Raw genomic sequence first — 26,953 nt, forward strand, 5'->3', positions numbered from 1 at the left:
CGTTTCCGTGTCTTGTGTCTCCTTGTCTTGTGTCGCCATGTCTGTCTCTTAATGTCCAGATGTGTGCCCTGATGTGACTGGCCAATTCGGGACACTTTATGCAAAAATGTCAAATGTGTGGACAAAGGGGTCTGCAATTATGCATCCCTACTCTGTCTCACTTTGTCTCTGTACTGGTCATAATGTCCCTCTGCCCGGCCCTGGATCCCTGTCTGTGCCTTACGTCTGCTCATGTGTGCGTCTGTTCTTGTGGCCTACTGCCTTTGTCCATGTGTCTGTAACCCTGTCTGTGACTGTCTCCATGTCCCTCTGTCTGGCTCTGTTTTCCTGTTTCATTGTGTATCTCGGGTTCTTCCTATCATGTGTCTCCATGTCCATCTACGTGTCTCCGTCTCCCTTTTACCCCGTGTCTATTTGTGCCCCTTGACTCTGCACACCTCTGCGTTTGTCGGTGACAATTGGCCCCCCGTATTGTATTGCCTCACTGAGGGGCGCTCTCCCCCCCCCCCGTTGGTTCCCCCTTTTCCTCCACCCCCTCCTCTCCCCCTCCTGTTCCCCCCCCTCCTCTCCCCCCCCCTCAAATTGGGGGATTCCCCCCAAACCCCCCCGAGCTCCCCTAGCCCCTCCCCTCCAATGGGATGTGTACCGGATGCCCCGGAAGTTGTGGAGGGGGATTGTGGGTATCGCGCGTGTCTGTTGGGGTCGCGCCGCCTCGGCCACACGAGACGACAGCGGGTGGCGGTGCAGCTCCCTCCGTGCCGCTGCTGCCGCCGCTGTTGCTGCTACTGCTGCTGATCGTGGTTTTGGGGGCGAGGCGAGGCGAGCCGCTGCTGGAGCCGCGAGCCGCACGGGGATGGCGCTGGGAGGAGAGGCGCGTCGCGTCTCGCAGTGAGACCGACGACTCCGCGCACAATGGCGGCGCTCATTAAGAAGCAGATTCTGAAACATCTGTCCAGGTGAGACGCGAGACGCGGGTCCAGGTGAGACTCGGGTCCAGGTGAGACTCGGGTCCAGGTGAGACTCGGGTCCAGGTGAGACTCGGGTCTAGGTGTCACTCGGGTCTAGGTGTGACAATGGACCCGAGACGCGGGACCCGAGACGCAGGTCCAGGTGAGACCGGGTCCCGAGACGCTGGTCCGGGACAGTGTGTGGTCCTGAGATTCATACCTAGAGATACGGGCGCTGAGACTCGTGTACACGTGTGAGCGTGTGGTCCTGAGACTCTGTCCAGAGACTCTGTCCAGGTGAGACGCGGACCCAGGTTTTGACACCTGTGCAGGTGCACATACACGTGTAGTATACTGCCTCGCTCCAGAGCCCTCTTGCATTATGCACACCTAGGGTGCCTTGTCCGTATTTGTACCATTAACTATTAAGTGTATGGGCGGTGCAGACGTAAATAACCAGGTTTCTATGAGGTAACCAGGTCCCCGTCGAAAATGAGCATTTCCAGTGGGGTTTACATGTGCCAAAATAAAATACCCAAATAGTTTTATTATATAAAAAGTGTTCCACAGCAATTAAGGGGAAAATTAAACGGTATGACCGAAGTGTAGTATGATCACGTCTGTGTTATTGCCCCACTCTAAACTACGGTGCGGAATGTAGTTATTTTAATCATGAAAGTGAGGTATATTACGTGTTATATAGTCTCCCAATTATTTGTTTTATAACTGCATACTATTTAACATTACTGTTACAGTATTGAATGCGTTTTTAAACACGTACTGTATTCTTTGGTTCTTTCGGTAAAGTCACGTAGATAAAAAAACATATAAAAATAAATAATAAAAGTGAGCGTACTGCCAGTCTATAATGTAGACTTATTCTGGTTCTTTGAGTAATACAAATAAAATAAGAAATAAACACAAAAACCACGACGTTTCGATCGCAACACAAGCGGTCTACTCAGGGGGCAATGTCAACAATATGCGACACAGTCTGTCGCCAAACACATCCACAGAGCGGGTTGTGGTCACCTTGGCTTCAGGTGTTAAGGTCGGCTCTGTCTACGGACTCTGGACGGAATCTGTTGAGCAGGGCCCATGACCGGCACCGCAGATCGAAGCTAGGAAGGTGATTGGTGGGGTCAGCGATGAGGACCACCGATGAGTTCCACTTTGGTGCACACAGGGTGTCTCGATGGCGAGCGGGTGGCTGGTGGGGGGTCGAACATGTCCAGATATAAAGCAAGACTTGTATTGGGACAAATCTTCACCATATTGGCCGTTGTTTCCTCACAATGAATGTGAGGGGGAGCTAATATCAGTTTTTGAGATGTAATCGAGAATACAATCTGTGTGTTCAATGTAACCAGTTTAGGACTTTCTGTTCCATAAGCGTATTTGGTACCATTAAACTCATATCGTTAATATAATGTTTTTCTCAGTGTTATGCCTAAGGGAAATGCGGAAGATGTTGTAGTTTATAGGATACAGGGCTACTTTTGGCACGCTTCTTCAGTCTCTGCTTGTGCTGCACAGTCCTGGCGTCTGTGCCGTGGACCTTCAGGCGTTACTTGTGATTGCCATGTCAGTATTTCAACAATGTGGTCACCTCGGCTACGTAAAGGGTGCGACCTGGTACCACTGTATACGATTGTGGTGCTGTAAAACTGACGTTGTCTGGCCAAGGGTTAAGGAGGAGGGGCATGGCTCTGCAACATGGGATGATGTCTCTTGTTTGATCGTGCAGGCTTTGCCATGGCACGGCGATACGCCGCAAACCGACGCAGTTGCACTTCACAGGGCCCCCTTACAAGTCCCATATTGAAGTCCCACTCCCCTTTGGAGCTGAGCGCCATGACTATACATAACCTGGATGCAATTCCTCATTAACGGCCACCAGGAAATGGCTAATGCCAGTCCATCACAGTGTGAGTGGTGCTCACCCCTTATTGAGACGAGGCATGGTAATCCACGCTGCAGCCCCACCAGCCTGCTCACCTGCTTGTGTTTTCTGCTGCTGGATTGGTCAGGTATTAGATGATGGGGTGCGAGCGATGGGAGTTGTGTTTGAGACTTTGGCATTTCCATCAGGTCCGTCACTCGGCACGGCCCACAAGTCTCGCACTTCCTTCTAATCCTGTCGCGTGACCTTGTTTAAAAGTGAAAAGTCAAAGTGATGTCCTGCTCAAACGAGCATTGAGGTGGTGGACATTCTCTCTTTACAGCTCTGAGCCAGTAGTGTAAGTTTCACATTGCTATGGTAGGGTTGAGTCTGTCCATACTACTACTGCTGAATATCCATAGCGGTACCTATTTTATTCACCCTGGAAGGTTGATGGGCTGAGTCAACACCCAAACAAGATTTGAACTTGCAACCTTCTGATTGCGAGCTGTTTGTTCTACTGCTGGACTGCTGAGCCACCTTGCTCGATTGTTTATAGGGAGAGAATAACAGTCAATGATTAACAAACGCTGAACAGGATGAGTAGTGGTATGATCTACTTTTGTCCATTGTGTTCTGCACTGGCTCTCACCCCTTGTGTATAAGAGGAAAGGCTGCAATGCCCGTCGGTTAATTGTAATGCATTTTGTGCCAATGCATTTTTATTTAGGAAGGGAGGATTTTCATATTTGTTGTGCCAAGTGAAAGTCTTACATCTTGATGACTACTGATAATACCATTGGTGCTTTGAGTGGCAAATTTGTGCCAGAAATGTGCCACGTGTATAAGCAAAAATAAAATTGGCTTAACTTGATTTGACCATTGCTCTAGAATGGTCATGAATATATTTGGAGTATCATCATTCGTGTAATGAAGGTATTGTGACAGTCGTTGGAAAATTCATCAAACCTTAGTTAACAGCTCTTGTCCTCCAGATAGACTTGACCACCTTCACCATAGGATAGTAGAATTTCTACCCCTGGCTTAGGGCTTTAAAGAACAGATGAGCACTGCCTTAAAGAGCAGGAAATAACTTTGACTAGTGACACTATTTACAGTCATCAATTATTTGACCGTGTGTTCTTGACGTTCGTGTGGGATTTGGGAAGGTTTGCCAAAAACCTGTCGCCAGACAAGATCAATGTGAGCACGCTCAAGGGCGAGGGTCACCTCAGCAACCTGGAGCTCGACGAGTCGGTGATACAGGACGTTCTGGACCTGCCCACGTGGCTGGCAATCACACGCGTCTTCTGCAACCGTGCCGCTGTGCGGGTAAAGTTTACATGCACACACGAGACAACGGTCACCCGTGTAGTCTATGCAAGCTTGATCTAGCAACACAAAGGTGTGCATTGGATTGAAAAAAACCTCTTCCAGACCACCAGTGCAAAATAATAGTGATAGTGCAAATCTAGATTGCAAGTGCTGTTTGCGAGCACTTATGAAGGCCGGCACTGCACCTATGAGGGGGTGGCATGGTTAGCAGCAAACCCTGCCGTGTTTATCTCCCCAATGCTGATATTTGCACACTGGCCAAGGTACTCATTTAAGTCGAGTTGACCAAGGGGAGGGTCCCGACCGGTTAAGATATGCGCCACTGATGATGGCCGTGATAAGGATTCAAACTCATATTGTCGGGTTCGTAGCACAGTGTGCTATTACACTATTCTTGTGCAGAATGCACACAAGCACACACACTAGCAGAACCTCACACACTGTTGAAGTTTCAATTGGTTTCCACTTTTCTGATTTTACAATCAACATGTTGTGAAAGTGACGGGAGTCAAATCTAATGACTTTTGCGACAAGAATGGGATGCATATTTACACGCGATTCCTGCATTAGTTTATGTTTAATGCTTGGTAAATTGTTTATTGACATTTTTGCAACTTAGATGGTTTATTTAGCAACTTTTTGGGGGTACGTTTACTAACTTTACACGTTAAGGAGTCGATGATGCTGTCGCTACACATGCAACAGGCACTCTGATACCAACGGATCTGCAACATGTGCTGACCATGCCTGTTTTTTGCAGATCCAATGGACAAAGCTGAAGACGCATCCAATTTCTCTGGTAAATTATTTATCATCTGTGAACTGCGCTTTGTAATGGATGTATAGTCAATTCAACTAAGTCGCAGACGTACTCTTCGGAGGCAACACATTTATTGATACCAACACAAAGGGGTAACTGCCCCTTTACCAGATAACAACCTATGGTGATTGACCACCAGGCTAACTACGCTGATTACACTGGGAGTAGCTACAACGCAATGGATCCCGGCTTGGGTCTCTTCTCGGATGTAGAACGTAGAACGTAGATTTTCAGGATAACAACAGCATCGCTGAACCCTGGTCCCTCTGGGAACCCGGTTTATATCCTTACTGGTCGTGGCTGGCTCTGCCCTTGGCCACGACCACCTTCTCAAACCCTCTAGCAGAATATATCGCACGCCGTGCCTCGCTAGAGCCGGCATTACCCAGTGACATCCACGATGTCACTACAGATGTGTCAGATGGTTAGTCATGACTCGAAACACCAAGCAACGCTTATTATTTCTCTGCTTGTTTACTCAGGAAAGCCTCACTGAGTCTCAAGATAATTTTTAAGGAGGGTCCTGCCAAGTTTTCGCAGTAGGGGGGCGATGTTGCTGCTGCTGCGTGTAATCCCAATTGTGTAATTTGCAGGTACTTTTTCAGCATTGTATGTTTTTTAGTTATGGGCGGCATTAAGAGAAATATGAAAAAATCCCATGCAGAACAGGGGGACAGCATACAAACTCTAAATAGAAATGTGCCCAAGTGGAATATTGAAATCAGGTACCTTCTTAATGTGAGACACAAGTGTTACTACTGCGACACACCACCCTGTCGCCCAAACCAAGCTGCTGTGTTTACAACAATTAAAACTACGCTGCTCTTTTTCTCTCAGTTCCTTGACAAAGTCGAGGTGGAGATGATGACGTGCGAGGAGCCAAGGCGGCCAAACGGGCCCTCGCCCATCGCCACCATCTCAGGGCAAAGGTGAGTTATAGTGCTGGCTAGCCTGTCGTATGTGACTGCTTTTGATTATAATTTAGAGCATTATTACTCTACTTGTTTACCCAGGAAAGCCTCGGAGTCTCAAGACCCTTTTCCAGGAGGGTTCCACCAAGTCTTTACAATAGGGGGGTGATGTTGCCACTGTGTTTAATCATAATTGAGTAATTTGTAAGTACATTTTCAGCATTGGGATATTTGGCCAATACAAATTACATTGTGGGTGTTTTTAGCAATGCGAAGAAACCAGTAAACCGAATTCGAATCTTATCCTTGAGGAATCTGATGAGCTATGAAGCTGTTGCAGAACAGGGGGAAAGCATACAAACTTCATACATTAAGGTCGGTAATTGGATCCAGACCCTTCTTGTCATGAGGCCCGATTGTGACCACTGTGACGCCCTGCCTCCTCCTGCAATGGTTGGGCATAATGTCTTGCACTTCCTGGCACTTGTTGATAAGCGCATCTTGAATTTACTACACGTGATTAAGTACAGAGCTTTTCTCATGCACTCGGATGGATGGCAGAACACCGCTTCCTTCTGTGCAATTAGTTGTATTTGTTTTACTTGTTAAATTTGAGAAGCTTTTCCAGCTCACCCTGAATTATGGATTGTCCGGCTTTGAGAGTTTATAATATACCATTAATCAGCTGGTAATTAATTCAATGTGCCAGGCATGAGTATCTGATGAATGTGCTGCGCAGTAGGTGCTGGTTCGTAAAAGTGTTTGCTGGGGTGTGTGCATGCGTATCTGTAGTGAGTACGGGTTTGCAGAGAAGGTGGTTGAGGGCATGTCCCTGTCGGTGAGCTCCATCGTGGTCCACGTCCGAGCCCAGGCCTTCAACGCCTCATTCCAGCTGTCGCAGCTCCGCGTCTACAGTGTGAACCCCAACTGGGAGGGCAGTGACCTGCGCTTCACACGCATTCTTGACCCCAACCGCGGACAGGTGATGAACTTTGAGCCTTCTAGCCCAGTGTGATTAATTGAGAAAAAAAGTGCCGGGAGAATATTTTCGTCTATTAGATGACTCAGGGCCCTTTAAAAAATTGCAACCACCTCAATATTTTGTTTATGCGTATGCTGTAAGATAGCTCCACAATTTATATGGTGGGTGAGGCTGTACATTGCAGTGTTCTTGTAGATTATCATTGTTTCAAATTGTGGTGATAGTTGAGTGGCGGTCATCTCCATATCAGGTCTGGAGGCGGTGATGGAATTCCACAAATGTAACTCCACCGCTCAAGTAACTGTTGTCCTGGCATTGCTGAATGGTCAATGGTTATTGCTGTGAGACTTACACCTTTAAATGCCAAAACGCGACACTTTTTTTTACTGATTGACCGTGTCGAGTGGTGGAGGGTTGCGACACATTTATAAATAACGCGATCTGACCCAAAAACCTTTATTATGAAAAAGCTTCATGTTCGCCATAAAATGCATTTCTTGATGCCCCAGTGACTTCTAATGGCCCCCTTACTCTTTTATCAAGAGCTAGCAGTGCAAACGGTGGTTCCGTGTCCCACAGGAGAGTGAATTGAATAACTAATACATCACATTCATTCGAGGCATTAGAGCCGCTATTCTCAACCTGTGTCGCGTGCAAATCTTGGGGAGCACGAAAACTATTTAGGGAAGGCGAAGGCTGCGGCATGAACACTGTGCGGGAGAAGTTTTAAACATGTATGAGGAACGCGTTGGCTAGAGGTGTGAAACTGTGATTTGTGTATCGTGGGAGTGTAACCTTCATTGTGTTTTTGAGACTGGGGGTGGTGGAGGTGGCAGGGATCGGTGGTTTGGTTTGGGGGGCTGCCAAACGAAAAAGGTTGAGAACCACTGGATTAGAAGCTTTGAATGAACGTGTAATGTTCTCTATAACATCTCCCCATTAAATTAGGAGGGTCTCCAAAATGGATTGGCGTGTATTGTGAATGAATGGCTCGAGTAAACGGTACGCATTGCGGATCGTGCAGGTGCTGACGTTTAAGGAGGCCGAGTGGCAGACGTTGCGGATCGAGGTTGACGCCATCCACTCGGAGGAGCAAGAGGCTGCTGCTACGCCGCTGCGACTCATCACCAACCAAGCGCGCCTGCGCATCGTGCTCAAGCGCACCGTAAGCGACGCTCTGCCGATCCCCTCCGTGGCCCATGCACGCCTACATTAGCTCGTGTAGAGTGCACTCAGCCCATGCAGTTCGCCTGTCGATGACCTGTGCCTTCTCTCTTTGTTCTTCGGATGCCTTGTGTCTTTCCTCTCTCCTTGCATTGTGGGTGACCTGTGGCTTTCCTCTCTCTTTCTGCAGTTGACAGATTGCAATGTGATCTCCTCCAAGCTGACTCTACTGCTGGATGACCTGCTGTGGGTGCTCACCGACTCGCAGCTCAAGGCCGTGGTTAAGTACGCTCAGTCGCTCGCAGAAAGCATCGAGAAGTCTACGCAGCAGCAGAAGAGCCTCGCTTCTCATCGTGTTCAGGTAATGTGCAGCGCTGAATGCATTTAACGAGTCAAAGGTTTAAGAATACATTAAAATGGCACTTTGCTGTACTTCTGGGTTGTTTGGCACGATGTCTGAACTTTCGCTCCAGGCACTGGGAGCTTCTCATCTCAGTTTCTGAACAAGCTCCCAGCATGTGGACCAAAACATCTGCCATTGTGCCGAACAACACACGGCACAACCGTGAACACCTACAGAGTACATGTTTAAATGCTTTAATTCAGTAAAGGTGCCGTTTGAAAACATTTCTGAATGCACAAAGGACCTGGTGCGTAAAACAACGTGAGGTGAAAATATCTTACCGTCATTTAAAGCGGTCGGAAGTTAAGATGACATTTTTTAAAACACGTCATCCTAAAGTGTTGTCTGGCTCAAGATGTAAGTATAAATAATAGATTTTTTTTTTTTATGCATCCAGTCGCATTGAGTGCCTGCGGTGTTGTGTGTGTACACATGGTGTAGTGATTAGTTGATTGGTGGTGCAGTGCTAAGTGCACTTCGCAAGAAACCTGGCAAGCTCTGGTAATTTCCAGGCCAGGGCTGACATCTATGACAATTATCTCAACCATTTCTGGGCCTGCTCAATGTCTGCTCAGCCTTTAAATGTGTACCTGGTGCCGTGTTTAAGCATTGGTACCGGGGAGCCAAAGGCAGCTGGGCGTTGTACTGGTCACCCAACCCCCTCGTGTGCCGTGCTCACGAACAGCACTTGCCCCAAAATCCTGTTAAAAGCTACACGTGGGATCTTTGTCTTTGTAAACACGTGTGCGTACAGACGCCAGCAAACCTGTCGCCCGGCAGTCAGTCAAACACCCAGGTGTCGGAGCAGCCTGACCCCAAAGGATACAAGGAGGCGATCAGCTGTTTCTTCGAGCGCCACGACGTCAAAGAGCCGTCGTATCACTCGGTCATCAAGCGACTTGACCTGCACCTGTGTGACGACAACTGTACGGTCAACCAAGGTGGGGCAGCCGGCGTGTGCGGCCCCTGTGCTGTGCACACCCACACTGCACCTATGCTAAGAGCAAGATTCCCCATTCACTCGCCTTTCACTGGAGTACACACTTTATCACAATTCAGCACAGTTTGTAATTAAGCTGTGACTTTCATCATTGTCGGACATTGTCTATCCACTGCTGGATGAAGGGCTCCCAGCGCCGTCGCCATCCCACAAGGTCCAGTGCTGCTACCTTCCATCCCACTTGTGCATGAACTGATAATCAAGGCTGCTTTAACTTTAGAATATTAAATAATTGAAATGTACACGTCATTATTTTGTTTAATAGTGTATAATTGCCATGTTTTTTGCATGAATAAATCATTTTGCCGAGGTGGCTCATTGGTAGAACAAGCTGCTCCCAATCGGAATGTTCAAATTCAAATCCTGGTTGGGTACCACTTTGTGTGGAAGTCAACGGTAGTTATCTTATGTACAGGCTAGCAACCTCAATAGGATTGTGGAATTCCCCCCACTGGCTCAGGGTTGTAAACAGGAGATGAGCCGGAAACTCTGACTTCATTTTAGAAATGGTTTCCTCCCAAAGCTAAGACACACAATGTAAACTGGTGTTGGCCAAACACCCAAATTCTGAAGTGACCTACAAATGACTCAATTTGGATTACACACAACAGCAGCATTGCCCCGCCTGCAAAAACTTGGCAAGACCCTCCTGAAAGTTATTCTTGAGGCTGGGGATTTTCTGGATGGAAAAGCGTCGTAGTAATAATAATTGTTGTACTGTGCATTGCTGTGTGTGAAGAGCCAACCAAGCGCCGGGTTCCCGGTGGGGCCATGCAGCTGACGATCCACCGCCTCACCCTGGACTACTACCCCTACCACAGGGCCGGTGAGCGTGCCTAGCAACAAGTTTCCCGCAGTCGGTTCGGTGCGGGTATTTTGGTTGCGGTGACACGACAATACTGTGACGTGCCGTACGGTGACAGGTGCCACGAAAATCACCTTGTCCGCTTTGTCGAATATCGCGGTATTGTGATTATCGCATTTGGCACTGTCGCTGTTCTTCTAAGTCATCGTAGTAGTGGTAATTTAATTATTGTGTAGGTGGACAGCTTTGCGATATGAGCATTCTGGATTGTGCAATGATGATAAGACTTTTGGCAGGCTTCTGTTGATTGCACTGTAGTTGAAGAACTTCAGTTATTTATCTGAACTGGATCATACAGAAAAGTAAATTTGAGTGGGAATGAGAACTACTTTTACAATGTTATAGGATATGGATATTGCGATAGTATGTATATCATGGCATTAATATATATACACATGTCACCGCTGTGCTGTCATGGTCCAGCGGTAATGCAGTTGTCACTTGTTGCAGAGGTTTGTGGTTGGATTCTGGTAGGCAGCCCTGGCTAATGCTGCGGGTGTATTAACCGTAAAATACATTGCCGTCTATTCTTCAGTGGACGTTAAAGACCCTGTGACATTAGTTGAAGAAGACTAAGCAATTGTGTGCCGGCTTGATGATTCTACTTTAACAAATTTTACATGTTACCCACAAATTACTTGATTGAGAAACAGATCAATTGTCACCCCCTCCTGTGAAAACTTAGCAGGGCCCTCCTGAAAAAGACTCCTGAGACCCGGTGAAAGCTTGCTGCCTAAGCAAGCAGAATACAATAGAAATATATTTATCAATGTGTCGTGAAAAGTGATGTGGCAACCGGAGCAGGTATAACCGCGGGTATGTGGCCTGCAGGTCAGCCGTGCGAACACTGGGAGCACTACAACGAGTCTACAGAAGCGCGCATGAAGTGGGCGTCGGGTCTGCTGGAGGAATTCAGGAGTCAAGTGGCACAGCTGAAGGTCGCAGCTGGAGACGCGGGCACCATGCCCCCGAAACTCTGCACCACCAGGTCCCTGTCTGACTTCTCCATCTCAAGTGAGACCCCAACAATGCTACCCTGATCCCTAACCCGAACACCGCCCTACATCCACGGTGATGTAACAGGGGTTGTAGGGTTACCTTGATTAATTGTCCCCAAAGCCCTGGGCGGCAGAGTGGCGCAGTGCTAACGCTTGTGCTATTGATGCCCAGGGCCGTAATATGTGCTCACTTGTGGTAACCGCAACAACTGCAGGATCTGGCAGAGGGCAGGAAAGGTTGGCCGCGAGCAGTGGTGGCATCGGTGGCTTTTGCCACAATGACACCTTTATCCTGATACTCGGCTTATCGAGCTTGGCACGTAAACTATGCAACTTGTTGTCTATGTTGGATCCCCGCCACAGCAAGACGTGGGTTTCGGACATATTTGCTGATGAGTGCGTTTCTGTGTTGGTATTGACCGGGCAATGGCACAGATGACCACAAAGCGGAGGGAGTGAGCAGAGGCATGGGCGCTTCAGCTTCCGCAGCGCAGCCGTCAAACACCAAGCTCCTGTCAAGCTGCCTCGTGCTGCGGGTGGAGGATATTGACGTGTATCAGGTATTCCCCACGCTCCGGTAGAATAAGGAAGGCAGAATACCAGACAATACAAACGAGACGATACAAACTCGGCAAAAAAATATAAATTGCTGAATCAAATCGTGACTTGAAATCATGACAATTCATCGAGTCCCCCAGCAAGTGAATGGTTGCGTACTTACTGCGTAGCCAATGCTTACACCGTTGGCCAGGGTGCACTACGTTCCCACACGTGCAATCTCCCCCTGTGTAGATATAACACCATGTAAACGTGTCCCGCTCACAAACAGCAGGAAGGCACGACTCCCATCATGCTTGCGTGTCCTGACTATGGGCCATATTATCGTCGAGTCCATCAACTCAAAAGTTGACGGTGTGGCCATCCCAGCAATAATAGTGCCACACGTCCATCTCCACTGAGTTGGTGGATGAGACACGGCTGAGAGCACCGTACCTGCAAGGTGGTGGTCACATGACGTGCACGCAAGGCACGATGGGAGTAGGGCCCTCCTGCTGTTTGTGAATAGTACCCCTGTGCGCGCTGCTATTTAAATTTGTTCCCAGTTGGCACACGTTCTGCTGCGCTGGTTTTCCTCATCTTTCATGGAAAGAATTGGATTTGAAGATCCTGCCTGTTGTGTGCATTGGTGCCAGTGTAGTGTGTGTACACAAGCCCCCTCACCCTTGTGGTATTTGATGAATGTTTGTGTTTCAAACAAAAGTTCTCGACGTGTGTATTTGCAGGTATCCACGGCTGACATGAGACAGGGCACCCCTCAAAAGCTGCTCTCCTGTAATAAAAAGGCGCTGTTTCTGCCACCCGAGATGTCGGCCATCCACATGGAATTTACCGACTACTACTTCCCGGAGGAGAGGCAGTTTCCCAGTAAGCTTTTGCCTTTGCCTGTGCACCACCACGTCGCTCTTGCCGAGCTCTGCATGACACTGGTGTACCGGTTAGAAAGTGATGCGTTTGTGCAACTTGTTCTTACACTGTAAAGAAGACAACTTGGCACACCTTTACACGAAATATTGTGCTGTGTTCATGTACATTTTCGTATGTGCTTGTACATTGTATGCAACTTTCATGATTGGCCATGGTCAATCCACTGCAGGATGAAGGCCTCTCCAAACCGATGCCGCCTCTTCCGTTCCTGCGATGTAACAATCCACCCAGCATCTGTACAGAAATGGATTTGTCGGTCCGTCCCCTAGCTGGACATACTATTGGACACGATTCCTTCCTTAGCTGGCACTCCGTTATTATTCTTGACCACTGCCCATCATCCCTCCTAGCATGTGACCTCCAAACCCATTTTGACTACAGTGTGCATGATCTCGTTAACCTACATTATATTTTCTAATCCATGTGTTCCTCTTTTTGTCTCTGTGAAATTCCAAGCATGCATATCTCTCCACGCTTTGTTTGCACACTTCGCAGTGTTTTTTTCCGTACTCAAGCCTATGCAACTGTTTTCAGTCCCCAGTTCCAACCTATACGTGCAGCTGAACGCCCTGCAGTTCACCATGGATGCACGCAGCATCCTGTGGATGAACCGCTTCATGCTGGACGTCAACCAGAGCCTGGAGCACTTCAAGGCCCTGCAGGGTGCGGAAGAGGTGCACCCTGCGGAGCACATCGACATCCGTGTGGATGGCCTCATGCTCAAGGTGATCCCAACATGACCTCGAATGACGGTGCCACTTATGCGGCAGGGTAGCACGGTGGCGCCGCTTGTGCCTCAGCAGGAAGGGGCCGGGGCGCTGGGTTCGATTCCAGACTCGAGCGACTTTCTGTGTAGAGTTATTTTTATTTTATCCTGTTCTGAATGGGTTTCCTCGGGTTTCCGGTTTCCGCCCATAGCTAAAAGACACATACAAATATCCCAATGTTGAAAAATTTCCTGCAAATGACTCAGTTGAAATGACATAGCAGCAATATTGCTCGCTACTGCGGAAACTTGGCGGCACCCTCCTGAGAGAGTATTGAGACTCGGTGAGGCTTTCCTGGGTAATGCATCTTCTTTCCTGTGTCGTCGTTTAGGTTGTCTTTCCAGCGGAAAAGGTTGTAGAGCAGCCCGGGCGACCGCACGCAATCTCCCTTCAGATCTCCGACATGGTCACTACCAATGTACGCCACGGCCTCAATTGCCAGCGCTCCGATCTCAAACATATCCTCACGCGATTCCAAGAGTCAAACTTTTACCACGGCGACTTCACTAGCTTTCCCAAATCGGCGGAAAGCGTGCACAGCGTGAGTCCCATGTTTTGGCGCCATGCAGAAGGGATGGACACCAAGTTGTACCGCATCGAGCGGGACGACGTGGCGGCAGACCTAACCCGCGACGCACTCAAGACCCACGCGTCCGGCGACGTGTGGGCCATGCACCTGTCGCAGTTCTGGGTGGACTACGAGGGGCGAGGACGCCCGCTGGGGTGCATCGACTCTTTCCCCGTCACCCTGTGGCTCTGCCGGCCCCTTCTGAACTCTTGCGACGCCACGAAAAGCGCTGGAGTATCCGCCGGAGGGCAGGTCACCGCCGCCGCCCGAGAGCGCGGTGCCACAGAGCGACCGCGAAGACGCCCGGAGGAGGATGGGAGCTCTCCGGAGTCGGGGGGGGGATCCAGCCCGGGCACGGAAGAGGGCGCCGGCACATTCCCACAGGCGGATCTTCACGTGTTGATGTACAGCCCGGCGCACGTCAGCGCCCAAATCAGCCATCTGCAGTACGTGTTCTTGCTGCGCCTTCAGCAGGCCTTGCTATGCCTGCAGGAGCAGGTGCGAGAAGACCACCAGAGCATGACCGGGGTGCCGCCACAGCACGGGAGCGTGAGTCTCGCCGTTCTGGTGCCCAGCGCGGAGGTGGCACTGCTTCTGTTGCCTGCCCCGGAGCCGGCGCCCAGCAGCAAGGGCCACACCTCTGAGAGCACCAGCTTGTCAGGGTCCGACATCTCGCCGGGAACCGGTGGCTTCAGAAGCCGGGGAAAGAGCGACGCCGATTCCGGTGCCAGTGGCGATAGGGCAGGAGAACGCACGTTCTGCGATGCGCCGGACCTCTTGTGCTCCCCGACACCCGAAGAGGTTGACGGGGGTATGTCGAGCGAGACGGACCCTCTCCATGCCCACAATAGCACCAGCGTGCACCTGGCCAGCAACAGCCCGTCGTTTGGTCAGAGTGTGGAGGAGCTGGCCACCTCGCAGCGCCTGCAGACCGACATTGTGAACGCCTTAACCATCACCAAGGACAAAACCAAGGACGCCTTCATCATCACCAAGGTGGCGCTGAACTCCACCATGCAGAAGATTGGCCTCTCCACAAGCCGGTAAGATATCATTGTTCACTGAACACGTAGGTTTTCGCAGACAATCCTGTGATTCATAATTGATTATTGGATTAGGCCACGTGATTATCTGGCCACAATCCGTGTCACCCTAACAACCCTAGAATGACTTCCCGGATCTTGTCCTAATGTGTCACTTAGTTCAAATGTTTTTTTTGAGAATTGTTCTTCAGTTTACCGATGGGCTGAAATAACGTTAGATGCTTGTACATGTGGGAGAGTCTTAATGACACAAATTTGATCGGATCATTACGTGGCCTAACCCAAAGAACAATTATGATTTATGATATAATTGTGTTTGCTTTTTCCTGCTCAGCCACATGCACAACAACTGCTGCCATTCGTCACTTGAGACATGACCACTGCGCTTGTGCCAGGATCGATGCCACATGCATACATACACACACTCAAATCTTAACGACCTCCATTGACCTTGCATTCCTTCAATCCGCTGACCCACAATCTATTTGAATGCAACCGTTGCTGTAATAATTAACTCGAGTCCACAGGCCCGTCAGTGTTGCCCTTGTGGTTTTGTTTTTGTTAATACGTTAACCTTCCCCTTCGTAAATGCCCTTTGCCCATTGAAGAGTTTACTTGCAGTCAATTTATATTGGTGTGTGTTTATTCTCGTGATGTTGTTCGTTCTAGTGTACGTCTTTAATTACCTTATGGCTCATTACATCTAAACAGTCACTTGAAATATGTAATTTGCCTTGTGTTATCTCTCCATTTTATTTGTATGGCCATCATGACCCAGTTGGCCTTGTAAAGTATCCCATGTAGGCTCAACTTCTTACCTGGTAAAATAAACTTTGACACTGTCAGTGCATGTAATTGGCAAATGCTTACTTGGAATCAAAGTAGTTTATTTGAAATGATATGAGATTAAAGGGTCATTTTTACAACCAATAGTTTTTTTTAGGCTGTGCTGTCATACGTGCTGATGTACATGGCATGTGTGCGCAGGGAGTGGGGGTGCAGTGGTGAGCACACTACTATGATCTCGGCGACTCAAATTCGATTCCCGCTCATGGCCAACACCAGTGACAATTATCTGAACTGGTCCTGGGCCTCCCCTAGGTCGACTCAGCCTCGAATTAGCACCTGGTGCAATGTGTAAAACATCGCGACTAGAAAGACAAAGGCGGCCAGGTGTGGTGTTGGCCACCCACCATCTCCTCTTGTGCCGTGCCGGCCTTCATAGATGCTCGCTCAGAGGAATTGCCCCAGCAATCTGTTAAGGGCTATCCGGGGTATCTTTGTCTGTGTGCACAGAGAAAGCACAGGCAGACAACACATGGAGCCGAGCATGTCCATGAGCAAGCTAAGCGGAGAGTGTGGCGAGGGCATGGAGGAGGACTCTATCTCGGTGGACAGCGATGGCTCGGACAACTTCATCGTCTTACACATGGACACCCCTGCACGAGGTGGTGGAGGCTTTTTCCTCTGTGGCCTTCGGCTGAGTCCTTGTCTCCTGGGCTCACACACTCCTCCCTCTTCCGCTTTGCCTTCTGTTTATAACTCTTTCCCACGCTCATTTACCCGAGAAAGCCTCACTGAGTCTCATAACTCTTCGGGAGAGTCCTGCCAAGTTTTTTCAGTTGGTGGCGGTGTTGCTAAGTGACATCTTCAGAAATGAGATGTAGAGCAGGGGAAGAACGTACCCATTCCACACACAAATGTGCCCGAGTCAGGAATTGAACCAAGGCTCCGTCTTGCTATGCGGCACGAGTGTTACCACTGCGCCACCCTGCCACCCAGCGTTTCGTCCCCTCTCACCCTTTCACCAGGCTACGCCGACTCAGGAGACACAAACATTGAGAGAGATTTCCTTGTATGCGGCGGTTGCAGATAAAATGTTGGGCGGATTGATTGATGGGGGGGGGCACCCCCAGAGCCCAGCAGAGAGCGCCGACGGAGCCCTGGGACGACCGTCCCCGGAGCCCAGCAGCTCCACCTCGTGGAACGAAGGCGACCCCGTCAGAGACCTGGTAACAAGCTGCCCCTTCCCTTCACAACCCTCGTGGCCACTCGCACGGACGGTTGCGAGTTCAAATCTCGGTTAGGGGTTGACTCGGCCCTTCGTCCTGTGGGTACGATAACACGAGTACCAATTCGTGGGGAAGTGAACGATGATTGTCCTATGGGTAGACACGCCCCCACCATGGCAACGTGGAGTTACCACCACTGGCTTCGGGCTGTGAATGGCAGATGAGCACAACATCATTCCCTTTGTAGCAGGAAATTACTAACTTGTTTACATTCAAGTTTCATTTGTTTAACCATGTGGGACCTCCGATTTCTCACCTCCGATTACCACGATTGGTTGCATACAGTGCAACAGACCCAAGAGACCAGGACTGTTTCGTTTGCAAAAGTGGCCCGCATCACGACTAAGCTAAATGTTAAATCGCAATGTAATGCAATCGCCACAGATACCTGCACGCCTCCTTACGCACCTACGGTTGCCTGCACGAAGTGGCCCCTGCCCAACACGCAGTCGTACGCACCCTCACTGGCGGGCGCTCCCCATGCCCTGTGCCTGGCACCGCAGGCCTCGGTGATGCTGCTGCACGTGCAAGCGTTGGAGTGCAGCGTGGACGCGTTGGAGGGCCGCTCTACTGTCGCTCTGCAGCTCCGCGGCGTCCGCTGCGAACAGCTGGGCAACGTCAGCGCCAAACAGTACCTGAGCGCCCGCAGTGCCAGTGAGTGTGTGTGGCGGGGAGTGTGGTGGTGGCCGTTACATCAATTTTGTGGATGGACAGATTCGTGAAGGAGGCTTGTTGTGTGCTTTAGATATTCTGTTATAAATGGCAACGCAACCAGGGCCCTGGCCCACACTCCTACAGCTGTGGCCATGAGCTGGGATGATTAAACTCCATCGAGGTCGGCAGGCGGCTCAGATGTCGGGAGCGCTGAGCCGGCACCACTGAGGACCTGGGTTCGAATCCAGGTGGCCTGCTGGGGATAGTCAAGTAATTAACCAGAAAAATTGGTAGATAAATCGATTTCTCAATTGGATGGACGGGCTCGACTGTGGATGACATTGGTTACCGTGCACGCTTTCATCGACTGCTGCTGCTGCGGTGTTCGTTCAGGCTCGGGGGCACGGAGCGCGTCGGGAGGCACGCGGGGACCCGGGGAGCCCCCTCAGATCACGCTGCGCCTGGAGAGCCGGCTCGCTGACGACAGCGAGGCCCTCTCGCTCTCCGCCATGTCTCCGGCCACCGGCCCCCGCAACCTCCCCGCCCCCGTGCGAGACCTCCTGCAGTGCCACGTGCGGGCCGTGTCTGCGTCTCTGTCCACGTCCTATCTCTCCAATTTGGGCTACTTCGTGGAGGATGAGCTCATCCCAACCGAGGTCCTGCCGCTGGTGCTGAGCGTCTGTGACTGCAGCATCACCATCAGGGTCAGCGCATGATGATTTTTATTATTATTTCTGTCGGTGAAATGGCCAAGTGGTAGCGTGTTCGCTGCTTGTTAAATATCCCGTGACATTCGAAAAAGAGAAGGCTGTGTGTGCCGGAAGTCATGGTCCAGATTTTTTTATTTTGAAACATTACACCACTAATTGTTTCATTTGAATAACAAAGACAACATTGTTTTTACTCTGATTCCTGTTTGGCTGATCTCTGTCATCATGAAGAGAGAAAAGGAAACTCCAGCTGGACACTGGAATGGTTGAAATGCGATGTCAGGCGCTTTGAGATACTGGGCATTGAAGTTTGAGTTTTAAGCTTGTTTTATATTTAACCAGATTGGAACTCTCATCTCAATTATTCCAATGTCCAGCTGGAGTTTCCTCTTCTTTCTTAGGGGACCCCCTGATGATGACAGCTCCCCCTGTGAGGTGCAAGGCACTGCAGCACATGGACGTGCGGTCAGGGTGGCAGGGGAGGCAGAGCCTCACCTGCCATACTCCAATGAAAATAGCTGTTACGAAAAGTAAAAAAATTATCAAATCAAATAAATATTAAGATTTTTCCACTGATATGTGTTATAAATGTCATTTCTGTACGATTCCAAAATTTTTTATAGTCAAAATCGCCAAATTTGTGGAGCTCCGCAGCAAATACAGGAAGAGACGAGAGGTGAGGCAGCGATACGCTCAGCCTCCCCTCTGATTGCGCAACCCCTCAGTAACTGGATGGAGCGCGGGCAATAAGCGCGTGCCTGTTACTATCTCTGTATGTCCCCAATGTTATGTTTGTAGACCCCTTCATTTCATGTCTTCGCCTTCCATACTTCAGGTAACTTATTTCACGTACGTGTATAAAGATATTTAGGCTCGCTGGTCTCGTCATGAAACTGCAATGAAAATGCACCAGGGGAGGCAGCCATCACATCTGCCTCACTGAGGGGGACGTGTCTAACACGCCCCCCGCCGTGAGGCCACGCCCCCCTCTGTGTGAATCTGCCTCCCCAGCCATTGACCTCACCGCACGTCACTGCTGCAGCACCAACCTGCAAGCGGGCATTCGTCTATTAGTGCGGGAGATGTTTACGTTTCAAGATTATTTTGTTTACTCAAGTAGAAACTCGAGAGAGCCAGGAGTGTCTCATTTGCAAGAGTGACCAGAATGACAAAATGAATAACTTGAAAACTAGTAGAACAATCAAGCAAATGGAAATCGGTGCAAAATCAACGAAATTAAATTAGAGCATAAACAACCGTGAACACAGTGCAGATACCTAATCAATATTTAACAATATATATTCCCAGTAATATTATTTGGCTCAGACAATTACATTTTTAAGCAACATTGAAATTAAACCACGGAAACATTAAGTTATACTTGCGGTGATAATTGCAATTGTACATAAAGAGACGAGGGCCTTGTCAAATATCCACGCTCCCAAAACGAGTGAAGATCCCTCTCGTTGTCGTTTCCAGGATGACGGCCCATCTATGAACGTGGCCTCCCCAGGCCCCGTGCCCGTGAACGTTGCCATCTCGCACGTGTCCATCCAACGCGGCCCCGACGGTGTCTTCTGCATCTCGGGTACCGGCGTCTGTGCACGCGGACCTCGCTGTCACGCACCGCACACCGCCACCGCTATCGTCATCACAGTCACTTTGACCGCTTCGTTATACAAATGACCGGTCAGGTGGTTAAGCGCTCGGGCGAGTTGCTCGCAATCTGAAGCTTGCGAGTTCAAATCCTGATTGGGGGGGGGGGGGGGTTACTCAGTCCATCATCACGCAGGGGTTGTTAAAATAAGTACCGCATTATGGGGAGATCGACGGTGATTCTATAGACTCGTACCCTTCATAGGAATGTGGAACTCCTGCCACTGACGTGAGGCTGTACGCAGGGAATGGTTTCATCACAAAATGACTGGTTGGACTCGCACTGCTGTTATCACCACAGCTGCTTTCAGCTGCATCGTTACAAATGGCTCGACTTGGGCCTCACAGCAAGTAGGGGCTTGGGTTCGATTCCCAAATTAAGTGCTTTTCAGTGTGTAGCTTGTACGTTCTCCTCCTGTTCTGTGTAGGAGTACCTCTGGGTTTTCTGAATTCCTCCCGTAGCTTAAAAAAGACATACAATGTAACTGGTGTTGGCCAAACATCCTATTGCTGCTGAACGATTACTTGCAATTTACTCAGCCGGGATCACACACAGGAGCAACATCGCCCCCTGCTGCAAAAAACTTGATAGGACCATCTTGAAAAAGAGACTTGAGACTGTTGGATAAACAATAATTGCATCCTAACTGTCGTGACGACTGCATGTGCCCTACTGCTGTGTGTGTATGTGCTATAGGGGGGCCAGGAGGGGGGCCCAGCAGTAGTCACGCCTGCCTGCTCTGCACGGCCTCAGACCAGAGCCTGGGGGGCCACGATGGCGCTCAAGGTGCCGCCGCCCGTCGATTGAAGGAAGGAAGGGGGAACGGAAAGACGGATCGCGACGGCGAGACGGAGTCTGGGCAGGGGAGGCCAGATGAGACTCGCGAGGCGGCGGGGCGTCGGGGCCATTCCGCCGGGGATGAAGACGACGAGGCGGAAGATCTGAAGCGGCGGCTCGCGGCCACCAACTTGGCGTTGGCGGAAGCGAAGGCCGAGGTGGAGTCGCTGCGACACGAGCTCTGTCGCTTACGGAGAGAGTCCCTGGGGAGACCGTGTTCATGAGGGCGCGCGAGGGCTCGGGCACCGGGGCGCGTGCGTGTGTAATGTGAATGTACAGAATGCACGGCGGGTGTGAACTGAGCGTTTAATTCAAGGCTACTTCAGGGGCTGCACTGCATACACACAGAGGACGTCGACACGTTGGAAACGCTGCGTAGCCAACACTGCGGCTGGGTCGAGCATTCTCGGTAGAATTGCTTTGTTTGACATAAACACAAGCGCACATTCACCTCATTGTTCCCTAGGTATATGCGGCGGTGGCACTAGAGCCCCAAGCACAATGTGTGTGTGCGTGCGTGCGTGTCGCCATCTCTCATTGCTTAGCACTTGTTGCATAGCTACGCATGCAGGATGGGGGGGGGGGGGTATTCGTGAGGTGGCCCAATGTGCAATACACAGCGGCGTGGCGAGCAGTTGTACCTCCGAGGTGGATTCAAAACATAAAGCACCTGCCATTGCAATTTTTTTCCCCAGCACTGCAGGTTGTTTAATATTTTTTAATGTTTTATTGTAATTGAAGGTCTCTAACGCGCAGTAAATTAAGGTGCAAAGATGTTGCGATAGTGAATAGAAAATAAAATTGAAGCAGAACGTTTGCACGCCGTGTTAAGTTCGGGGTGTCCGCGCCACCTTGGGCAGCGTGCACTGCACGAGCATCCAAATTGGCGTAGAGGCGCATTCAGTGAAAGCGTATTTGGCTCTTTGTAACTTTTACAAATTCAAAGTGGTTTCCTGCTCGAAAGTATTGAGGCCGTGCTCATCTCTTGCTTACGGTCCCCTCGCCTCGTGGTGGAAACTCCGCATTCCTGTGGCAGGGGTGAGTCTCCACCACTGGTAGGTGTTTAACATCACTTTTTTCCCCACGATCACACGACGGTACCCTTCAGTCATCAAGAGCTACCACGGCAACCTTGCTATCACATTTTGTAATATAGATATTGAATGCTTCGATAGAATACTTGTTAGCATTTGCCACTGTGGGTGGTACCGCGGAGCCGTTTTCCTGGCCAATGTCTCTGGGACCTTTTCGCTGCGTCTCTGCCGAGCTCTCCACTCTCCACTGATGCCTCTTGAATGCACAGTGGCGACACACGCACGGAGACAGACTCACGGAGGGCGGGGAGACGCGTTTAATGATGCAGCGAGACAGCGAGACATGAAGACAGCGGCAAGACACGCAGAGACAGCCAGACAAATGCGGTCACACAGCAAGGGGGACTTGAGGCCAATTCGGACATTCACGACCCTAACCACAAACTCGCCCTGACGCAGTAGCCCCTAACACGAGAACCCTGACATCGGGGACACGTGTGTCCCTATGTTCACTAACCGAGAGGACACGTCTACGTGTTCACCAGCCCAGGAAAGTTGTCTCATCAGCCCAGAGCACATCTGCCTAGATGTTTCACTTAAAGGACACCTTTGACCCAGGAGATAGATGCCCACGTTTTCAATTTATGAGACTTCTATCCGTTTAGAAAACGCCTGTCGCGTGTACACAGACCCAGAGGACACACGTGTCCACCGTCCACCAGCTTATTGAGCACGTGTCTACGAGCGAGGTACCCAGTCGGTCCACGTGTCCACAAACGTAGGGGACTGCTTTCTCGCGCATTCAGCAGGCCGGGCGAGTGGGGTGGGGGAGCTTCTCCGCTACCCTGCACCACCAGACTGACCTCCCTTTTGGCAGCTCATTAAGATGAACATCTCGTGGCCAAAGACGTTGATGCTGCCGCCGCCACCACACCTCGCCAACGCGTTCTACCCTCTGCCAGATTTCACAGCTGTCGCACAGTCGAGACACACGCACTTGACCTCCAAGAGCTGCCCCTTATGGGGGTGCGGGGGGTGCAGCTTTCAGTAGCGAAGGCGGGGAACCGGGTTGATCTCACTCCCCCGAGGACTAAGAGGAGGAAGAGGGCGGTGGGCGCTAGGCCATCCTGGAGAGGGCGTAGGAGAGCACCGACACTTGCTCCTGGAGGGCGTCGACGGCCGTGCGCAGGGAGCGCGTGGAGTCGAGGGCGTGCACGGAGCGCGTGACGGGGTCGAAGCGCAGAGCCACGGGGCGGCGCACGCCCTGCGCGTACTGCCTGCTCCACGGCAAGAACAAAGGTACCCCCCCCATGTAGCCTTTAGCACACTTGGGGGCAAGTTCTGTTCGCGAGCAACCTTACAATAGCAGCATCGATAGCCACGACGTTTCGGGCGCAACACAAGCGTCCTTCATCAGGTATGCATGCTTTCCCACCTGACGATGGACGCTTGTGTTGCGCCAGAAACGTGATTTATTTTATTTTCTACCTGCGTGACTTTACCCAAAGAACCAAAGAGTATGGATTCCTGCAGTCGCGAAAGCTTCAAATCAAGAACATACAACTTGTAACTGATATTGGCCAAACACCCCGATGCTGAATAATTTCCTGCAAATAACTAAATTGTGATACTACACGGCTGCAACAGAAACATCGCCCCTACTGCGAATCCACCTAGCACCTTCTCTACGGGAACTGATATCGCTCCATCTCCCCGGTAGACGCCATCTCCGACGCGGTCATCCCCCTGGCTGCTACTCCGCTCATAGTCTTGACCTTTAGCCATGACCCCTCCTCGCCATGGCGTGTCCTGCAGCCCAAGCCCGCTCACTTTTCTTCATACGAATGTGAAGCCGCGGGAAGCAGGTGGATTGTCTGCTCAGCTATTTAGTTACTTTGCTGTGCTTGACAGTCGGGTGCTGTGGCGAAGGTGTGACTCGGGTGTCCAACCACACCTGAGCTTGTCCTTGGCGTCCTCCAGGCTGTCTGACACGAAGTACACGGGCTGGTAGGTCTGGTCCTGGTACGGCTGCAGCGCCGCTGCCTCCGCCTCGAAGGCGCGGTACTCGGGCTCTCCGGACAGCGCGAACTGGGGGAGGGCGGAGTGGGGTGCAGTGAAGAGGGGCATCGATTGCTCGAGGGGTTGTTTTCTGTGACAGGTGAGCAGTGACGGAGCAGGCGAGAAGGATAGGAGTGAGGCAAGTGAAGGGGGGGGGTGAGACGGGCGCCACTCACCACGAGCTCCCCGAAGGAGGAGAGGAGCCCCGCCCCGTACGCCTTCACGTGCCCCTCCTGCTTGCAGAGCCCGAACTCCACCGTGAACCAGTAGAGCTGGGGTAGAGGGGCACAGGTGTGGGTCTCGTCGTGCACAGGTGGGTAGAGGGGCACAGGTGTGGGTCTCGTCGTGCACAGGTGGGTAGAGGGGCACAGGTGTGGGTCTCGTCGTGCACAGGTGGGTAGAGGGGCATAGGTGTGGGTCTCGTCGTGCACAGGTGGGTAGAGGGGCACAGGTGTGGGTCTCGTCGTGCACAGGTGGGTAGAGGGGCACAGGTGTGGGTCTCGTCGTGCACAGGTGGGGGTCTCGTCGTGCACAGGTGGGTAGAGGGGCACAGGTGTGGGTCTCGTCGTGCACAGGTGAGTGGACGTGGCGATGTGTGAATTGCGGGGGGCGGGGTTCCGTTCCTCACCGTCGCCAGTTTCTCGATGTCTTCATCACTCGCTCCCAGAGACGCCAGTCCAATGTTCTACACGGGGGGGGAGGGGGGGTGTGTTGGCGGTCTCTCCGTGCTCACCAAACTCCACCTTACCTCCCTCACTCCGTTCACTCGGCCCCCCTCACCCGCCCAACTACGTTCACCTCACACATCACACTCACCCTGCTCACCCCGCTCACCCCGCTCACCACGCTCACCCCGCTCACCTGTGAGAATTGCGCAAAGGTGCTGTCCGCCAGCATGGGCACGTGACCGAGCAGTTCGTGACAGCAGTCGCTGTGAGCACGTGGCGCAGAAGCACGCGGGATGGGGGGGGGGGTCACAGTCATCGCAATGCACGCGAGTTGTGTGCGTTGTGAGTGAGTGCGCGTGTGGCGAGTGTCCTCACGGCTCGGGGGAGTGCATGGGCGAGGACGCGTGGCGGATGTACTGCGTGCACTGGAACACGCGGAACGCGAGACTCGCCAGGAAGTCTCGCGCCGACAGCAGCCCCGCCGCGGGGCGCAGCTGGAACCCTGTGCGCTCTGGGGGGCGAGGGGTAGGGACAGTCGGGGGTGGGCAGAGGAGCAGACAGGCATGCCGACATGTGAGTTGGTTGGCGAGCGTAGCTGCGGTTCAAACACCCGCCGCCTCTGGATGACCCAACTGCGCCTTACAGAATTTAACCAGGGAGCCACTCACATGGAAACTCACTCGACCACTCATTCACTCACTCAAGACATTCAAACACTTACACACCCATCCACCCACATACCCACTGACCGACCTATTTACTCATCCACACAGGAGCAGACAAATAGTCAATTTAACCACCCGTAGGCACATCCATCCAGAACCTCCGCAACCCAACCCGCACAACATCCCCAGCCTCTCGATCCCCACAGCCGCCCTGCACCCCCACCCCGACCGCCCCCCCCGCCCTGCACCCCCCCACCCCCGACCCCCTCCCCCGCACCCAGAAGGAACGTGGACACGTCCTCGAGTTGTGGGATCGAGTCCTCGCTGTAGCCGCAGTGCTGCTCCAAGAGACGGAAGGCGTCCACGTGCTCCTTACACGCGTGTGTCGGGTACAGCCCGGCCAGCTTGCGGTACACCTCCCCCCTGGGGGGAGCCAGTGGGGTGGGACATCGCCGTTATCATCATTCAGCCGGGTGGTGGTGGTGGTGGTGGCTGCTGTGCTGCCGCACGCGGCTGCCTGTGAGCCAGCGCTGTGGAGGCAGCACCGAGGGTTGGTGGGTCACCGCACACAAGGTGCCGTACCCTGGCTCGCCAGGAGAAGGCGTTACTCAAGTGGACTAATCGCCATCTGTTTCCATCTGTACGGGGATGGAGTGTTTCCTCTGTCACGCCAGGGTTCTTTCCTGGTGCCCCGATTTCCTCCCCTCGTGTATAATAATCACAACTCCGCATCATCACCATCATGGCTCTCTGATGTGCTTGCGAGTTGTACCGCTTGTTGTTCGGAACTACGCCCGACGGTTCGCTGCTCGTACCGGGAGCTTCTTGAGGTACTGAATGGAATTTAGTTTCTCAATTCAAACATCTCTTCTCCTCCCCCCTTTCCTTCCCCGTGCCGCCTCCTTGCTGTGCCCACGTCGCTCACTCACCACGTGGCTACTTCCTCCTGCGTGTAGTGAACCCGCGGAATGAGCTCCCCTCTGTGGGGTGGGGGAGAGAGATGGGTGGGGGAGATGGGGGGGGTCAATTTAGCGGCGGGGGAGACACGGCTCCATCATCAGCTCATCTCGGACACAACAGAGGACATCAAGAAAGAAAACATTTCAGCCGGGACTGTGTTCAGGTCGCAGCCAGCACATCACAGACAGCCGACATCTCGCGAGCGAGCGTCGTGCCACCTACTCCAGTCTGGCAGCGATCCCCGTAGGACATTGAATGGGACATGCAGTGAAATGAAGCCCTGGGCAGAGACGCTTCCACAAACATCCTGCCAGCACCTCGCACGGGGAGCTGGCGAGCCGCGTGTCCACGCGGCCTTCCGTGAGCTGAATGTGGTGGCACCAAGGGGAGGGTGTGGGGTGAGTGTGGCGAGAGTGCGGGGAGGGGTGCGGGGAGGGTGGGGGGAGGGTGCGGGACGGGGGAGGGTGC

The 26,953-nt window shown here is 51.7% G+C and overlaps 2 protein-coding genes across 2 annotated transcripts in view; one reads left to right on the forward strand and one right to left on the reverse strand.

Annotated features, from left to right (window-relative positions):
- The first annotated feature begins 682 nt into the window (after positions 1-682).
- On the forward strand, positions 683-21,903 carry LOC133350449 (bridge-like lipid transfer protein family member 3B). The gene is made up of 20 exons (XM_061564799.1): positions 683-956; positions 3,999-4,161; positions 4,925-4,963; positions 5,822-5,913; positions 6,688-6,877; positions 7,902-8,042; positions 8,232-8,402; positions 9,199-9,385; positions 10,184-10,270; positions 11,141-11,323; positions 11,743-11,867; positions 12,591-12,732; positions 13,327-13,517; positions 13,891-15,170; positions 16,467-16,618; positions 17,043-17,182; positions 17,746-17,896; positions 18,290-18,600; positions 20,086-20,194; positions 20,960-21,903. Exons 1-20 carry the CDS (start codon positions 913-915, stop codon positions 21,322-21,324), a joined length of 4,263 nt encoding a protein of 1,420 aa, XP_061420783.1. The 5' UTR covers positions 683-912; the 3' UTR covers positions 21,325-21,903.
- A 533-nt stretch (positions 21,904-22,436) lies between these two features.
- LOC133350419 (tyrosine 3-monooxygenase-like) overlaps positions 22,437-26,953 on the reverse strand; it is a 5,393-nt gene continuing 876 nt past the window's right edge. Inside the window, exons 2-10 of the mRNA XM_061564758.1 lie at positions 26,810-26,850; positions 26,455-26,505; positions 25,803-25,948; positions 25,236-25,371; positions 25,054-25,123; positions 24,821-24,877; positions 24,369-24,464; positions 24,089-24,222; positions 22,437-23,411 (exon numbers count right to left, since the gene is read on the reverse strand). Of these exons, the coding sequence (XP_061420742.1) occupies positions 23,252-23,411; positions 24,089-24,222; positions 24,369-24,464; positions 24,821-24,877; positions 25,054-25,123; positions 25,236-25,371; positions 25,803-25,948; positions 26,455-26,505; positions 26,810-26,850 (891 nt within the window). The 3' untranslated portion in view covers positions 22,437-23,251. The remainder of the gene's footprint in view (positions 23,412-24,088; positions 24,223-24,368; positions 24,465-24,820; positions 24,878-25,053; positions 25,124-25,235; positions 25,372-25,802; positions 25,949-26,454; positions 26,506-26,809; positions 26,851-26,953) is intronic.

Source organism: Lethenteron reissneri, chromosome 33 (assembly GCF_015708825.2).
Source record: "Lethenteron reissneri isolate LAM-NWPU_2019-01 chromosome 33, ASM1570882v1, whole genome shotgun sequence".
NCBI lineage: Eukaryota > Metazoa > Chordata > Hyperoartia > Petromyzontiformes > Petromyzontidae > Lethenteron > Lethenteron reissneri.

Bases quoted from the DNA above. Each gene is read 5' to 3' on its own strand.
- LOC133350449 (XM_061564799.1), top strand. From the start codon at position 913: ATGGCGGCGCTCATTAAGAAGCAGATTCTGAAACATCTGTCCAG. The intron at 8,403-9,198 runs GTAATGTGCAGC...GTGTGCGTACAG, and splicing joins TCGCTTCTCATCGTGTTCAG to ACGCCAGCAAACCTGTCGCC. The intron at 17,897-18,289 runs GTGAGTGTGTGT...GTGTTCGTTCAG, and splicing joins CCTGAGCGCCCGCAGTGCCA to GCTCGGGGGCACGGAGCGCG.